Source organism: Mesoplodon bidens, assembly GCF_964165515.1.
Source record: "Mesoplodon bidens genome assembly, chromosome: 7".
Taxonomy (NCBI): domain Eukaryota; kingdom Metazoa; phylum Chordata; class Mammalia; order Artiodactyla; family Ziphiidae; genus Mesoplodon; species Mesoplodon bidens.
The window spans coordinates 12,399,992-12,418,429 of record NC_138164.1 but is presented as its reverse complement, the minus strand read 5'-3'; the positions used below and the strand labels follow the sequence as shown (position 1 = coordinate 12,418,429).

The following is an 18,438-nucleotide window of genomic DNA, read 5'->3' as shown; positions in this document are numbered from 1 at the left end:
TGAGGGGCTTCCCTGGTTGTGCAGTGGTTTAAGAATCCACCTGCCAATGCAGGGGACACGGGTTCGAGCCCTGGCCCAGGAAGATCCCACATGCCGCGGAGCAACTAAGCCCGTGCGCCACAACTACTGAGCCTGCGCTCTACAGCCCATGATCCACAACTACTGAGCCCGCGTGCCACAGCTACTGAAGCCCATGTGCCTAGAGCCCGTGCTCTGCAATGAGAGAAGCCACTGCAATGAGAAGCCCGCGCACCACAAAGATGAGTATCCCCTCCTTGTTGTAACTAGAGAAAGCCTGTGCACAGCAATGAAGACCCAACACAGCCAAAAATAAATAAATAAAATAAATTTTAAAAATTGAGTCTATGAGTTTCAGACGTTATCTAGAGAAATTAGGATAGAAAGGACAATCTAACAGCTACCCCCCTTTCTTTGCTAGTTTCCTCATTTTACTCCTTTTCCTAACTTCAAGATAATGTGGAATTCATGCTTGGTGGGGACAGAATATATCAGCATTATAAACTTTATATAGTATTCTCCACATATTAGGTGCCTCATAAGTATTTGATTTTGGGGGCAAAATACACAGTTACTGTAAACATAGATTGAACTTAACTTTCTTAGTGTTCAAATCTATGGAATATGAAAGTTCATTCATCAGAGGGCTCCTTTAAAACATAAATCAGGTCATGACTTAAAAACCTACAGTGGTGTTCCATTGTACTTTGAATAAAATCAAAATTTGTTGACATGGCTCATATTCTTACATTATCTGGTTTCTGTCAAAAGATCTGTTGATCTTGTCTTAGTACTTCTCTCTTGGTCTTTATGCTCAAGCCACAGTGGACTTTGTATTTCTTGAAAACAGTAAGCTTCTTCTCCCTTGTGACCTTTGTACTGGCTGTTCCCTTTGCCTGTAAACCTCTGGCTCCAGATCTTCTCATGGCTGGCTCCTTTACCTCATTTATGTCTCAGCTCAAATGCTTTAGAGGTCTTTTTTGAATAAACTAAATTAACTCATTTAATCACAGTTACATGTCTTTTATTTTTCTCATAGTGCTTACCACTATCTGAAATTATTTGGTACAGTTATTTGTTTGGTCTGTTGTCTTCTTGTAGAATGTAAGCTTCTTGAGAGCAGAGACCTTATCTGTTCACCGATGAACCTCTAGTGTCTAGAACAGTGCTTTGGCACAGATTGCTGTTCCTGTAACTCAGTATGCATTTGGCTGCCTGTAACAGGAACTAAGTCAAACTGACTTAAGCAGTAAGGACATTTACTGGCTCACATAAAAAGTCTAGAGATAGGGTTGAGGGATTTTTGACTTAGTGGCTTAACTGTGTCAGTGGCCCAGGTTCTTTCCATTTTTCCACTTTTGCCATCATTGTCAGTTTCATCTTCAACTAATCTTTAAGATTGGATGCTAACTAGCAAGTTAGGGCTACTCGCTTCCTCATTCACATCCAGTGGGAGAGGAAAAGAAGTTTCATGTGGTTCTCTCTTAAGAGTAAGAAAATACTTTCACAGATGTGTCTGATAAACTTTGTTTCTATTCTCCAATTGCTTTCTGAATCAGTCACTTACCCGAGAATGGAATTACATTAGGCCAAAAAGTCCCATCTCTTTTGCTGCAAATGGAGTCATCTGGGCTCTGAGGAAAGTAGTAGATAAAATAGTAGTAGAGTAAAATTATGGTTTCTGGATTGGGAATCACTTATATACTCTGTAATTCTGAATAAAAAATTTTTTAAATGAATGAATTCATTTAGTAAACCTGTATTGAATTGTCAGATATATGCTCAGCACTCTACTAGTTAATTGGAATACAAAATCAGATAGAACATGGTTTTTACTTTCAGATAATTTAAGGTTTAGTGAGAGAGTCAAACAAGTTAACAGAATATTAAAATTGTCTTAAAAATCAACATGATGCACCATGATGACTATAGTTAACACTGCCGTATAACTTATAGGAAAGTTGTTAAGAGAATGAATTCTAAGAGTTCTCATCACAAGGAGAAAATTTTTTTTCCTTTTTTCTTCTTTCCTTTTTATTGTATCTTTAAGAGACGTTTGTTAGCTAAACCTATTGTGGTAATCATTTCACAATATGTGTAAATTAAGTCTTCATGCTGTACACCCTAAACTTATCCAGTGGTGTGTGTCAATTATTTCTCAATAAAACTGGAAAAAAATCAATCGATTAATTGATTTAAATAATTGAATCCAAGAGAAAGTGGAAAAAAGTGAAAAGGGGAAACAAAGAACAGATGAGACAAATGAAAAGCAAATACCAATCATGATAGACTTAAACCTATCCATATCAGTAATCACATTAATGGTAAATGGCCCAAACACCTCAATTAAAAGGCAGAGATTATCAAATTGGATAAAACAGCAAAGCCCAACTATATGCTATCTACAAGAAACACATCTTAAAAATAAATACACACAATTTAAAAGTAAAAGGATAGAAAAAGATATGCCATGCTAACACTAATCAAAGTAAAGTTAGCATGACTACATTAATATCAGATAAAGTAGATTTCAGAGCAAAATTATTATGAGGAATAAAGAAGGTCAATTCATAATGATAAAGGGGTCAATAAAGAAGAAAACATAGCAGTTGTAAACTTTTATGCATCTATTAACAGAGCTTTAAAACTCATGAAACAAAAACTGATGTAACCACGACAGACAAATCTACAATCATTAACAGTGATTTCAGTATCCCTCCATAATTGAAAGAAGTAGACTGAAAGTCAGCAAGGATACAGAATACTTAACACTATTGACCAATTTGATCTAATTGCTTTTATAGAACACTCTAGCCAACAACATAGTACACTTTTTTTTTTTTTGCAAGTGCACTGTGGAACATTTACTAAGATAGACCATATTCTGGGCCACAGAATAAGTTTGAATAAATTAAAAAGATTTAAGTCATATAAAGTATGTTCTCTGACCACAATGGAATTAGGTTAGAAATCAATAAAAGAAAGATTTCTGGAAAGCCCCCAAATATTTGAAAATTAAACAGCAGAATTTTGAATAACCCATGGCTCAAAGAAGAAGTCAAAAGGGAAATGGGAAATTATTTTGTGCTGAATTAAAATTAAAACACAAAATATCAGAATTTGTGGAATGCCACTAAAGCATTACTTAGAAAGTTGTAGCATTAAATACCTATTAGAAAAGAGGAAAGGTCTAAAGTCAGTGACATCAACTTCTGTTTTAAGAAACTAGAAAAATAAGAGGAAATTTAAACCAAATTAAGCAGAAGAAAGAAAAAATAAAGATCAGAGAAGGAGTCAATGAAGTAGAAACAGTAGAGAAAGACAGTGAAAGCAAAAGCTAATTCTTTTGAGAATATCGGTAAAGTTGTTAAATCTCTAGCCAGGATGATCAGGAATAAAGGCAAGAAGTCAAACATTACCAATTTCAGGAATCAGAGGCGTGATATCACTGCAGATTCTATAAATATTAAAAAGATTATAAGGGAATATTATGAATAGCATGCCAGTAAATTTAACAATTTAGGTGAATTATGGTTTGGAATTTTATAAATCCCAACAATATTAATATATAATACATAAGTATATATACCTATGTATTATATAATATATAAATAGCATATAAAATACATATATATGAACACATAAAAGACATGTATATGTGTGTGTGTGTGTATGTAAATATATACACATATACATAGATGGGAGCTGGATTTCTCACTTTCAGATTGGGAAGTTAAGCAAAGAGGGAAGGTGAATGAACTCTGTAATACTGGATTAGAATCAGAGACATCAGTATGAACTCATGTTTAGCTTAATAAATATGCAGATGGATAGATACTATACATGAGTTAGTATACACACATGAATTTCTTAGCTTTGTTTGCTGAGAGGGCCAAGAAATGTTGACACCCCAGTAGCAGCAAGTACACTCAGCACCCAGATCTTGGTTTCTAAATACCATTGTCCAATAAAATGACTCCTTAGAGAAATGGTTGATTCTAGGGCTGGAGTAGGGAAGATATAAGATGAGCCTAAAGCACTTTGTAGTGCCAGAAACAGGAAGTGCTCAAAAAATAAAACAGTGGGGGCATGTCAAAGGGATACAGGTGAAAGAACTCTCAATGGCTGAAGCTGAAATCATTTGAGCAAGAAAATAATGTAGTATTGGATTGGAACTCAAAGTATAAAATAAGTATACATGAGTTCATGCTGATAGAAATTATTGCATAAATAAGAGGAGAAGACACATTTTCCTTATGGGAAGAATTCCAAGTAGCATATGTAAATTCTGCCTCCTCCAGGAGATGGAGCTTAATCTTCCCAACCCCTAGTATGGACTAGATTTAGTGACTTACTTCTGAAGAGCAGAGTATGGAAAGGGGAAAAAAGGAACTTTACAGGGAGAAGTCTGGCAAATGCTAACTTAACCAAATGACCAAGGTTAACATTGCTAGTGATGTCACGTTGATATTGTACATCCTTTGATATGTGATAAGACATTTCACCTCTGTGGTATTCCAGAAACAGGCCCACATATATACGTACAACTGATTTTCAACGAAAGTGTAAAGGCAATTCAGTAGAGAAAGGATGGTCTTTTCAACAAATGATGCTGGAACAATGGGATATCCATATTCAAAGAAAGAAATTTCTAACCATACTCATGCCCTATACAAAAATTATTGCAAAATATGTCATAGACCTGAAAGTAAAATTGAAAATCATTAAGCTTTTAGAAGAAAATGTAGGAGAAAAGTCTTTGTGACTTTGTGTGAGGCAAAGGTTTCTTAGATATGACACCAAAAGTGTGTGTAAAAGACTATTTCCAAATGAGATCACGTTCACAAGTACCAGAGGTTAGAACTTCAACATTATCCTTTTGGAGGACACAATTCAATGCATAACAAGTGTAGTGGTTCTCAGTTTAGGGATTGCTTTTATGTTTAATGCAGGGGAACTGAGAATTTCTCTATATACTAAGTGCAATTCCCATACTGTGTAAGTAAAGCATCTTCCATATCTTTGCTTACTTTTCTTTCAAATGCAATGATGGTGTTGTAATTAATAAATACAAGTTCATTTGAAAATATTATGAGTTTGTTGTAGCTTTTTGGCATTTATTCAATTTGTGGATAATAGACCTCTAACTGCTATTATGTGCATCTCTGCTTTGTCTGTTTTTACTTTTAACAGCAATAGTCTATTTCACCTATTTTGTGCCAAACTTTGACACTGGGACACCAAAGTAATGTTACCTTGGCCTTTTGTCTTACAAAGTCTGTTCCTAAAACAGCTCCTTCAGCTTCTTGCTTCTGTGTGTTTCCTTAAGGGATAGAAATGAGTTCATGGGATTGAGCTGGGGGACTGCTGTGTCTTCTCTTTTCTGTTTACCTGGTACACACAGAAACTCCTCTTTACTTCTAGCCAAACTCCCATGTGGATTCCTTACTGTAGATAAATTTATCTTAAGGAAGAAATCAAGAGGGAGTGCATAACTTGAATTACAATGATATTTTGTTACAACATTGTTTATTATACTAAAAAGTGGATGTACCTAAATATTTACAAATGGGAATTGGTTAAATTAATTAAGTTAGCTATATCACAAAGCACTTTGCAGGTATCAAGAATTATCTAGAGCCCTGTTTTTTAAATCTTTATCTCATTTGTAAGTTCAATATATAAAATAAATAAAAGCTAAGCAGCTCTGAAGTATGGGGAACCTAGAGTCTTCATCTACGCAATTTTGTCCTCTGAGGGACCTCTTTTGAACCTCTAGGGTTTTATGCAGCACAGTGTAAAACCAGTGCTGTAGTGAAAAATGTAATGATGTAAAATTATGTTGATGTTAAGTTAAAAAAATTACCAAAACAATATGTCCAGTATGCTTTAAGTTTTATAAAAAGAACTTTTATACACTGTGTTTATACTATATACAAATACAGTAATCTATATCTTGAGAAAAGATGGGGGAAATATTCATTAAAATGCTAGGTGTTGAGATTATAGCTGATTTTTGGTTTCTGTTTTGTCTTTTTAATTTTTAAATTGTGTTCATGTATTTCTTTGGGAATAAAAGATATTCTTTCATATTAAAAAGTAGAGAACCATTGCTTAATAGGAAACTTTACATTTTGGGAAAGATAACAGTCTCATTCCTCAATCCCTTGAGAGAGAGGAATTATCTTGAAAATGTTATAAAAATCATATTAGTAGCATAGATTTATTTAGAAATTATTAATATCAGTAGTCTTATGTGTTAAGTATGTTAGGATAAGTCACTTTTTTATCATCTAAGGGAGAAAATGGAACTGAATGTCAGTGAATTCAGAATGAACTGAACTTTGTAAAGCAATGATTCTCAATTCTGGGATGATGTAAGAAGAATGTCAAAATAATTAAAACACCCTTTCTCTCCACCTTTCCAGATTAAGTGCTCTGATGAGCCATTGTTACTGATAAGAGTATACCTCAACTCTAGTTCCTTGGTTTTAGATCAAGAAAAACTTCTGTAGAAGAAAGGGTGAGATGGCATGCATATCACTAATTTTCTCACCTTTACTCCACAAAATCAGAGGTTTTTTTTTTTCTTTGCAGTAGTTTGAAAGTTTGGGGTATTCAGGTTTGGCAGCAGAAAGTGTGGTTTTATGGTAAACGAAGTGGACAGTTAAGAGGAATTGAGGAATTGTTAATATTTGATGGCAGAACCAAAGTGTTTATGAAGAGAAATGTCTCTAGTTTAAAACAAAAATTTTCATCAGATCATTCATTGTATACATAGACAGTAAAAGTATTTTCAATGAAAAATAATTTCCTCAGAAGAAAATAAAACAATTTTATGGATGTAGAAAGTGTGTTATATAGAAAATTTAATTGTAATGATATTGGCTGTGATCAGTTTTTTTAGTAGTCTTTTCTTTACCTATATTTTATATCCATATAGCCTCTAAATTTTCATTATTTACAGAAATATTTCACCAGCTAAGGAATATGACTTAAATATAAGGATATGTAATCAAAATACTTACCCATAAAGCATTTCTTATAAAATTTATACAAATCATATGTAGAAAACATAGAATATGCTCAATCCTTATTCCCTTAGAGTTCTTCCTGGAAAGTGTATGAGGTTTTTATCTCCTCAAAAGGAATAGACATATGTTGGTTTAGTTCAAGGAAATTGTGAACATTTTTAGAGTATGTGGGAACTAAGTTTATACTTTTCTCATTCCCTATATCTTCTTGTGATTTTGGGGGCAATCCTTGTCATTTAACTTGGGTTAAGTATAGCTATGGCAGTGATTAAGCCTTCCTGTATTCAAGGAATGAGTGCACACCAAGTACCAACACCTGAAGGTAAGCAGAGATCAAGAATAATCTTTTGTGATTTGGGAGTTAGTGCAGTTTTGGTTATTTTTCCTTCTCCCAAGATTTTAGAAATAAAAGAGTCCTATTCCTGTAATTATGTTGACACTTGATAAGAAATGTTTAGGTGCACTTAAGATAAATCCATTATAATTTGTTTTCTTGTTTAATTGGTATTCCTTGCTACAGAATTCTATTTTTTAACTGATACATAATAATTTAAATTTTGAGTAGAACTTTTTTATATAATAGAAAATAAAATATTATTTGACATTTTATATTATAATTTTATATTTTATGAAATTGTCAAGCTCTGATTAATGCTGAAGCTTGTCTCAGTGGCACCTCAATGCAAAAGGTAAAAAGCTAATAACTAAGACTTTCTACTTCTTCAGAAGCACAATTGTATCTTTCTGCAGATTTGCAGAAAGCAGCTTGTCCTAACAAATTTTGCACATTGTCACTTCAGTTTACAAAATTTGAACATTTAATATTAACATATGTTATGTAAAATCTTGTTGGGAAACATGCCTATCCCAGATTGAGGCCTTTTATTCTCTCTCATTTTTATTTTCACAAACATATCCTGAAATAGGGAATTGTGAAACAAGATTAAGATTTAAATCCTTATCTAAAGAAAATCATACATTGTCCCTGATTTATAAGTCATGAGATTATTCCGTAGAGTCCAGTTTCTTGCTGATATTTGTTTAATAATGGATTTGATGGTTTGAATGGTATTTAATGAGATGAGGATACTTAAGTAGTTTGAGGGTCTCAGACTTTTTCAAGTTTTTTTTTTTACTCTTTTTTTTTTTGGAGTGAATAATTTGAAGTCTAAAAAGACACTAAGTTAATGGTGATACTCATGATCTCAAAGGAAATTTATTTAGAAACCTTACAGGAAATACTCACAAAAGTGATAATGTTCCAGATTGTCAATATAAAGATGGAAGTTTAATAAGCTGTTATTTTTATTGTGAATTACTTTTTCCAGTTCAGAAACAACCAATAAGCAGTTTATAATAGCTCTGGCAGAGGGAATTAAAATAATTTAGAATTTACTATTTGATTTGTCAATGTATGTCCAAGAAAGAAGAGACATTTACTTAGGGTCTGTCTTGTGTTTAAGTTCTTCAGTAAAAGTGGCAGTATACTAAGCTATGTTTTAAAAGTTAATTTGAGATCTTACATTACATTCTAGTGAATCATTTTTGGATTTTACACAGAACTGAGCTCCTTGTTCCTTGTCATTCTGTGGTTTGTATTGCAAGGTCCACAAGTTTAAAACTAATAACACCATGAAGAATTCTCCATGAGTCATCCTGTCAGCTGTAGCTTCTGCTTTAGAGCCTGTCTGATATAACTAATTAATGTTTTATTGCCAGCTCTGCTAAACTTTTCATGCTTTGGATCTATATGCTAATAAAAAAAGTACAATGGTAGATAATGTTCAGACTCTTTTTTTGGCTAGTTCCAAAATTTTTAGTTCTTTTAGTGACTCTAAGCTAGACCAGTTATAAATTATAGGTGGCAAAAGAATTTATGACTGGTGGTGTTTTTTTGGTGGGGGGGAGCGAAGTGGTAATGGTCATTTACTACTTTTGGTTCTATGAATCTTGCTGTCCAGAAATCTAAAGATTGAATTAACAGTTCAGCTGAACTCAGTACTATGGTATGAATCCCTATACTTATGGGTGCTGTGTATTGTAGACAAATGTTCTTTTAGCTGTTATGTTTGTTATTTTGTGAAAAATGATATAATACTTGAGCTAGCTGGTTCATATTCATATTAGAGTAATTTCAAAATTAAGTGCTATGCTTCAGGTTATTTAAATTATTTTATAGAAATATATAAATGAAAAACTCGATTTACATCTGGGACACAGAATGCCTTAATCATTCTTGATATTTTAAAGGAGATGAGGAAATAATGGACTTTTTTGCTAAGTGGCAGGTATAGTCAACATAATTTCACTATGTTTAAAAAAAAATCACTGACCTTACTTGCCAGGAAAATTAAAAGTTTTGGTCGTAACCTGATATTTTTTCTTACCCTGTAGCATCTGGGAAGTTTGTTAACTTGAGTATTGCCATTAATTTTATATAACATGACTTGGCAAGTTAAGTTTATAGTTTCATCACTGGCTTTGAATTATGCATTTCTGTGGATTTTACTGAGCTAAAAACCAATTGGAAAATTGTTAGTCTTTATTTTTATTTTCTATTGAATTTGAAGTCATGCAGCTAAAGTTCAGATTTTATTTTTGTTCTCCCTAGTAGGTAATAATAATTAAGTGGTTACTATGTGCTAGGCAGTGCTTCTCATTTAGTGCTTCTCATTTTCTGATTTAATCCTCAAAACAAACTTGTGAGGTAGGTCTAGTATTGTCACTGTTTTACAGATAGGTTAAGCAACTTACCCAAGTTCAAGTACCTTCTCATTGTGAAACTAGAATATGAACCTAGTTATATTTTTTCTGAGGAGTCCCTGAACCTAGGGCCCTGAGATCACTTGTAATTTTCATTGACTATAACAATACTGGAATAGTCTGTTTTTTTCACTATTGTTTATTATCATTTTATGAGGGGTTGAGCCTTAGAATTATCTTAATTGTTATCTGTTTTGCAGAGTGCTTTGTCTAGTAACTCTCCTCACTGGAGTGATTTTTTTTTTCCCCTGCATTTTAATATCACTAAAATCAGGATGTATCTTACAGTGGAATTTTTGAGAATTCTAAATTTAGTAGCTAACATTGTTAATAAAAGCTTGACCACTATCCAATGTAGGTAAGATTTCCTTAACTTCCTCCCCTTCATTTCAGTTATCCATTATTAAGAACCATCTGACTCCCAAATTCCTCATCATAACTAAACCCAAGGGAGAAAAATCTAATATCTTGGAGGAGGCAGAGAGTAGGAATTAAGGTTGATTGTGATATCCCTATTTCTTCTTTCAGAACACTTCTCACTGGAGTAGTATCAAAAGGCTAGCTCTTTTCTCACCAAAATCAATAAAAGGAAAATACGATTTCTAGTAGGCTATTTATTATAAGCAAATATGTGATGACACAAAACTTTGGCAGTTCTTTGCAATATTATTTAGATCCAGAAGAAATTCTGTTTAACGATCTTAAAAGTTTTAAGTTTTAAAGTCTTAAAACCAATTATAACATCGTGTATGTGCGTGTATATTGTAGAATAGTTAAACCTGTCTGGTACTTCCCTGGTGGCACAGTGGTTAAGAATCCACCTGCCAGTGCAGGGACATGGGTTTGAGCCCTGGTCCGGGAAGATCCCACATGCCGCGGAGCAACTAAGCCCATGCACCACAACTACTGAGCCTGCACTCTACAGCCTGCGAGCCACAGCTACTGAGCCCACATGCCACGACTACTGAAGCCTGCGTGCCTAGAGCCTATGCTCCACAACAAGAGAAGCCACCGCAGTGAGAAGCCTGTGCACTGCAACGAAGAGTAGTCCCCGCTTGCTGCAACTAGAGAAAGCCTGCACACAGCAAAGAAGACCCAACACAGCCAAAAATAAAAATAAATAAATAAATAAATTTATTTTTAAAACCCCAAAAACAAAAAACAAAAACCTGGCTAAAAAATGGACGTTTTACTCCACTATATATTAATTATAGGTTAGGGTTATTTAATTACCAAATCACATTTCCCTCTATAATAACATATTGGGAGGAATGGGAAAATAAAAAATTGGGGGGAGGCCTCTATATATTGCTACCTAGTGATTTAATACTAGAGCTCAGAACTAACAAGGAAAAGGCATCCTGAGTCAAGTGAGTGAAAGTATTGTGACATTTAAGGCCCTTGGTTAGGATTTTTGGTATACAAATATGCTTACTGTAGGTAATCAAAAATAGGGGCATCTAGTCACCTTATCCCAATGGCTCAAATTCCTGATAACCCTTTTCTTTACATATTATGGTTCTTCATATTGGCAGTTTGACTTTGTCTTATAACTAGCAGAATACATATACACATATATAAATATGCACGAAACATGTTCATTGTTGGCTAAATGTCCACGTCATCAATATGATACTTTCAAAAGTCAGACACATTTGATTAATTAGGCATATCCAACATGTCAGCATTCAAATACAGCTGTTCTACTTAAATATCTAACCAAAGGAGATTTTCACAATTTTATGATTGGACTATACAATGGACAGGGACTTGAAAATGGGATTTTGTATACCAGAATTGTTTCATCAGCCTTGTGTTGGGTTACTCTGTTGCTTAGAATATGGCCATTTCTTAGCCCTTAAACCTACCTTTCTGTAGCATTTGATAGTATTATCTCTTCTTTATTGGTTCCTAGGACAACCCTTTCTCTATTCTGATTTATCTTCTTAATCTCCTTCTTTGGCTCTCACATCCTTTCTTAGTTGTTCAGAAGCTAGGTTTCTTTTCCCCAGGATTTGATTCTTGCTGTTTTCTCTTTACCTGCTGTTTTAAATTTCAATGGCCATAGTCGGTTGGTGACTCAAATCTACAACTCTAGCCCCAAGTTTTTCTTTGGGGTTCTAGCTTTCTATTTCCAGCTATCTGATTATATCTTCATCTAAATATCCAGCAGATGGTAGGGATTTTACAAAACCATGGGATTCTCTTGGTGATTTTCTTAGCTGGAGCAGAGGGAAGAATGAAATAGCCAGGAGGGCCCTTGACTTTGTTACTTGCATACATGCAACTGCACATACATAGGTACATACATATTTGTTTGTTTTACCACATACTTTAAAGTGGAATTTGGTGACTAGAGAAAAAGTATTGTGATGTAAATAAAGATTTTCTTGAGAAAAGTTCTTTGTACTTTATGAATATAGTTAAGTCGATTATGATAAGCGAGTTATACTGTAGGGTGGTCCTTCTTCTTTATCTTCTCATTCCATTTTTGTCCTCTTTCCCTTCCTTTCCATTCCTTTGTAAGAGAAAATAACTCAGGAAACTGGTTTACAGTCAGTAGTCTGGGAACTTCCAGGTTTCTTTACCAGAATCTCCCTGGGTGATGCAGTTTCTGACGCAAGCAGCATTGTTTTTGGGTAGGAGTTTTTATAATGGCTGTCAGGCCAAGTGGCTAAGGTTGCTAACTGCAGGTATTATCCTTTGCAGAAATTCAGCTGGGAATTCTTTTCTGCCAACTTTTATGTTCATCTTTAAATTTAAATCCCATTCCCTCCCACCTCCCCCAACAAGTAAGGACGGACTACTTAGGAACTCTTATTTCTGAAGGTTTGGTAATCTTCTGTAATCAGTATATTCTCTAGAGCAGTGTCCTCTCTTTTATCCTAGAACCCCCTTTCCTTATTATCCCTAACTTGGTCGTAAGTTAATATGCTATCGCTTATTAGGGAAGTTTTTAGATTCTCTGTCTTCTTCTTTGAATCAATTTTTATTTATATAGGAGTTAAAGGGATTTGTAATTAAAGTTATATTTAGACTAAGGGTTTTTTTTTTAAACTAAACTACCTCCATGCCAAATAAAATAGGTATCATTTTATGTTTATTTCTTACTACCGTTACTAGTAGCCTTAAAAAAATTTACTGATATTCTTAATAAGCCCTGTTCTTATCACCTAAATAATCTTTACATAAAATGTTATAGGTTGGGCTTCCCTGGTGGCACAGTGGTTGGGGATCCGCCTGCCAATGCAGGGGACGCGGGTTCGAGCCCTGGCCCAGGCAGATCCCACGTGCCGCGGAGCAACTAAGCCTGCGCGCCGTGCTCCGCCATAAGAGAGGCCACTGCAATGAGAAGCCCGCGCGCCGCAATGAAGACCCAACGCGGCCAAAAATAAAATTTATTAAAAAAAAAAAATGTTATAGGTTGAGGTAATTCTAGAAAGGACAGAAATGAGAAGAGGAATGGGAGGATGTTTGAGAACACTCTTTTAGACTTAGGTTAGCATTTATGTATAGCATCAAACTCTTATCAAGAAGCCTCCAGTAATATTTCCTTTAAAAAAGACGACCAGGAGAAAAGGCTATAGTTCTTTTAGCTTACAGAACTGAAAAAAAATTTAAAGTACCTTTGTTTTCTACTTTTGGAATATATTTTTAATAACTGATAGTACCCCAGTGGTAATTTTTTGTAGATTTCTTGTATTACCTAAACATAAATAATTGAGAATAATGATTTAATCATGATCAAAGGTTAGACACAGACCAACCAATAGAGCAGTAATAAGTATCCAGATATTTTGGATGGGGAAAGGTGAAGAAGGAACTTTTCTTGCTGGGAAAACTAAATATAATATTTTAATGGTAAAATATTTCTCTTTGCTTAAGTTTTTTTAATCTGTAAAATGGAAATAATATCTTCATAGTTATTTTTTAGGATTAAAAAATAACACAAGTGAACAGTTTAGAATAGTGCATCTACTAAGCTCTACTTAGCATCTACTAAGCTCTCAATAAATGTAGCTATTGCTATTATTATTTGAATTTTTAACAAGAGAACCCATACTCGGACAGCTGATGGTAAATGCACCTGCAATTTAAGATTTAACAAAGTAGTTAAGATATTAAAAAATGGTATCCAACTCCACCTGTTTGTTGAATCTTACTTTGGGAAAGTTTAGTATAAGATTTAAATCCCTTATTCTGGTTTAGTAGAATGAATAAGCTTAATAAAAATCTTGCAAGTGAAATAACTACATCTATTCTTTTTGTTTTTTCTTTGTTTCAGGTTTCCCCTCAAAAAACCTATAAGGTAAGTTGTTCAGTTGCACTTCATATGTTTAGGTTAAATTTTACTTAGAAGTGTTCCTTCAAAATTATGGTGCATTTTTGTGGTTTTAGAAAATGTGGATTTAAGTAGTTTAAAGTTTCAAAATGTTTTACAAATTTAAAATATAACAGGTGTTGCATATTTGTTCTGGAAGACAGCATTATTTTGATAACATTTCCAATGTTTTTAATATAAGCATTTTAAAAGTTTGTTCAAATTGATACTTAAGATCACTCCCTATGAAGAGATTTAATTTTAAAATCTATTGTGACTGTTTTCAGTTGTGAGTAGCTTGGGGAGTGTAAATGGATTGCCAGTTTTTGATGTGTTTTATCACTTGGGTAACTGTAACTGCCTTTTTAGTTAATGAACTTTGACAAACTGGATCAGTCTTAATTACCCTAAGACAGTAAAGGAAAAAATCCAAAATGTCCAAATATGTCTGTGCCTATATCTGTATCTCCATATTTATTCATTTCCTGGGATTAAATGCCTCTTCCTCAGTACTCATTCTTCAGCATCTTTCTTCTCTTCCATCTTAATTGTTGTATGTATTATTTAAAATGTAGGTAGTATGTCATTCCTAATTATTATAGTACTTTTATCATTTCTAGTGATGGCATAGTCCAGGATACCAATGCTAATCTTGGCATTTCAAGTAATTAGAAGTGTGTGTATTATAGTAGTGGTCTTGTTTGCTGCCCAGCCATTATCTGATCAAGTATAATTTGGTAGGTCATAGGAAAAATAATAATTCTTATGTCATCTGGGCCTTGGAAAGACTTCTGTGGCAAGAATTATAGGCAGGCTTTAAGAGAGCCTTGCCCTAGAGAACAAATGTATGGACACCAAAGGGAGAGAGCAGGGTCGGGGGGGTGGGGAGTGGTGGGATGAACTGGGAGATAGGGATTGACATGTATACACTAATATGTATAAAATAGATAACTAATAAGAACCTGCTGTATAGCACAGGGAACTCCACTTCACTGTACAGTAGAAACTAACACAACATTGTAAAACAACTATACCCCAATTAAAAAAAAAAAAAAAGCCTTGCCTAAGATTTTTCTTCTTTAAAACTGTTCTCATCCATACTGTATTTACATAGTGTTTTTGAACCTGGCCATTATGTACATAGGGTTGGGGAATATGTTTAACTACTTTTAGGTACTGTTCTCTTATCTGTTAAATGGAAATAATAGTGATTAACCTGTGAAAACCACTAAAAGGTTTTAAGCAGTTATTTCTCAGAATAAAATAGACTTTATTACTAAATACCACTCATTATTTTTAAGCACTTTTTATAACCAGGTAAATAGACTCTGTATTAAACATAGTATAGACTGAATTTTAAAACTTCTTGAAAAATATAAATTGGAGAGGTTTATGAGACTGTGTAAGGTAAACTGATTTTCTTGGTTTCTCTTTGTAAGACACACTTGGGATCTTTAAATTAAGTTTTTATTCCAATTATTTTCTTATAGTAAAATATTTAATTGCTTTTATTTAATTTAGGCATGGAAGTATTTTGAACCGAGAGTCACCAACAGATAAGAAGCAGAAAGTTGAGCGCAGTACATCACATGATTTTGACCCCACAGGTAAAGCGCTTTGTTCTGCCAGAGAATACTGAGAGTAGTGAAGTTTCCAGTAATAACACTTTAAGCTGCATGACCACCTGAAACACCCAGCAGTAGCTGTTTGATCTGTTTAAGACTCTCCTTCCTCTTCAATTACATAATATAAAACCTTTGCACTCAGGAGGAATACAAGCATTTTTAACTTTCAACACTATGGATTCCACTATGGAAGCATCATTATAGACTCTACTATATTTTAAAATAATGATGATAATAGAAATGGTTATTGTATCATAATTGGAGATTTTGGTCAGACCAAGAACTTGGGTAAATCCTAGGTATGAACAGTAGTATGTTTATAAAATCAAGGCTTGATAACAACTACATATTCTGTAGTCATCTAAATATTCAGGTGTGATCATGGTAAATTGGAGTATTAGATAAAATAATTTAAAATTAATGATCATCTCATTTTAGAATAAGCAAATGAATAGAAATCCCTTTTTCTTCAAAGAGTATTCTAAACTCAGACAGCTGTCTTTCAACCTCAGTAGTGTTGACCTTTCCTAGAGTTTTCATGCTGGTAGACTTTTGACTGTTGATATTCTTAATTTTGTATGCATAGGTTGAACCCCTCTTGTAATATATAGGCCTTTGCTTTCCCCTTGTAAACCCACTCAGTATTTAATTTATAAAAATTGCTTGATAATTTTGCTTTTGTCATTTGAAACTTATTCTTTGTTCATATACTTTTTTATTACTTGTATGTTCCTATGACAAAAGATGAAGTAAGTAAATGCTAAGGTCTCAGATACATAAATATATCTATTTTAAAGTATTTTCACTTAGAAGTAAAATTTTTAATTTTTAATGGAGTATTTTTTGTGTCTAATTAAGATTGTTTATACTTTTAGCATAGACTGCTAGTTTATTTTGAAAAATATAAATATTATCTAGGAAGGGAAGAATGGGAGGTGAATAGCTACTAAGTTACCTGCATCTTGGGTGGTAGGTGAAAAATGAAATCCCAGTCATCAATTTAGGAGGCTTTGGTGGTGGAAGTATGTAATATGTAACTTCTTGCATCTCCATTAAGAAAAATTCTTTATTTCTGACACCTAATTTTGATGTCATAGGGCTCAAAGGCTTTCATTTATATGATTAGTTACTGTCTTGATGATTAGGGTCACGTGTTTCTGCCCTATGCTCATCGAAGCATTATAGTCTTGTTAGATGGACTTAACTCTGTATTGGTCATCTGTGATGTGCCTATCTCCAAAGACAGATTAGCAAAGTGGTTGGTATTCAGTGCTTCCTAATGAGATTATTACAGCTTTTAGTGCTTTTGTCATCTCTACAATTGTCAGATGATATATTTTGTAGACTTTTCATGTATTGTTTTGTTTGAACATATTTTTATTGCACTGTCTTTTCTTTGATAAATCTAAAATATGTCATTACCTGTGCTGTTCGTGACTATTCTAAGGGCTATCCCCTGTGATGTTCATACTTTGTGTTTGCACGATTTAACTTGATCATGATTCATTCTTTTTTCCCCCATGAATTTTTCCCCTTACATTGGTCTCCATATTTTCTGTCTCTCTCTCCTTTTCTCCCGCTCCTGTGCAGATAGCTCCTCCAAGAAGACAAAGTCTAGTTCAGAGGAGAGTAGATCCGAGATATATGGTAAGCTAATGTAGCCAATTCAGCCTTGCACCTTCGGAGCTTGCTTCATGCTGTTTCTTTCTTTTTTTTTTTTTTTAACTGCAGTCTCTTGTGTCTGCTCTGCATGGCATGATCTACTGCAGGGAAAGGGAGCCTGGGGTTTTAATGTGGCTGTGACGTGGAAGCTTAAGGTTGCTAGAAACTAACATCGTAGAGTAAGAATAGGCACATTACGCATCTTCTCTTTCGTCTTGTTTATGTTAGGAAAGTGATTATCTCTCATACGTTTGGGTCAAGTTTCTCCAGATAACATGGATGAGCTTTGAATTCTTGGCATTTTCTTCCCATGTCCCGTTGGCAGAGTTTGGATCATGTAGAATTTCATCAGTGCTACCAGTCTTTTTCTCTAAGTACTGGTATAGTTTGATGTGTTAGCAGTTCTTGGGAATTTTAGTTTTATTTTTAATTGTTTCTTTATTTTTAATTGCCTCATCATCTGGAAATGCTGTTCTTGTGTAATTTATCTACGACAGCAAAAATAGCCTAAGTATTTTATTTTCGTAGCATGAAGAATGTCTCTGCCTTTCATAAGTTTCCCTAAAGCTTATTCTGAATGGGAAAATTTCAAAATGACACCTTTAAAAAATAATCTTCACAAAGAGCAGCTTAAACCTGAGTGGTCAAGTTTTGCAACAGATGATTAAAACACTAATATTTCCAGGCTGTGTCCTGTCTTCCAAAGATAATATAAACCATGTTTGTGAATTTCAGACATATTTTTCCTTTTCCTTTTCTTCTGCATAGTTTTACCTGTCCTCTTTTCTTGATTTGGCATCTAATTAGTGTTTTGAGAAAATGGGATAAGAGAAGCACTGCCTGGAACCTAGACTTTTAAAATAATCTCTGAAAGACCAGTAAGTCTTTTTTTTAAAAAAAGAAGATTCCAAATTTGGCCTCAAAGGAAAACGAGATCTTCTCCAATAGAGCCAAAAGTCTGTCAAGTGGAAGTTTCCCTGGGTGTAGCTGTTTCCTAGCTTGATATGCACGTGAA

The 18,438-nt window shown here is 33.9% G+C and overlaps 1 protein-coding gene across 2 annotated transcripts in view; it reads left to right on the top strand.

Annotated features, from left to right (window-relative positions):
* Nucleotides 1-18,438, top strand: part of ARHGEF12 (Rho guanine nucleotide exchange factor 12) — a 144,594-nt gene that overhangs the window by 49,198 nt on the left and 76,958 nt on the right. The window contains exons 2-4 of one of the 2 annotated variants that reach the window (XM_081241051.1): nt 14,101-14,124; nt 15,658-15,743; nt 17,352-17,408. In XM_081241051.1, coding sequence (XP_081097177.1) covers nt 14,101-14,124; nt 15,658-15,743; nt 17,352-17,408 — 167 coding nt within the window. The remainder of the gene's footprint in view (nt 1-14,100; nt 14,125-15,657; nt 15,744-17,351; nt 17,409-18,438) is intronic. The other variant, XM_081241052.1, reaches the window with a different exon arrangement.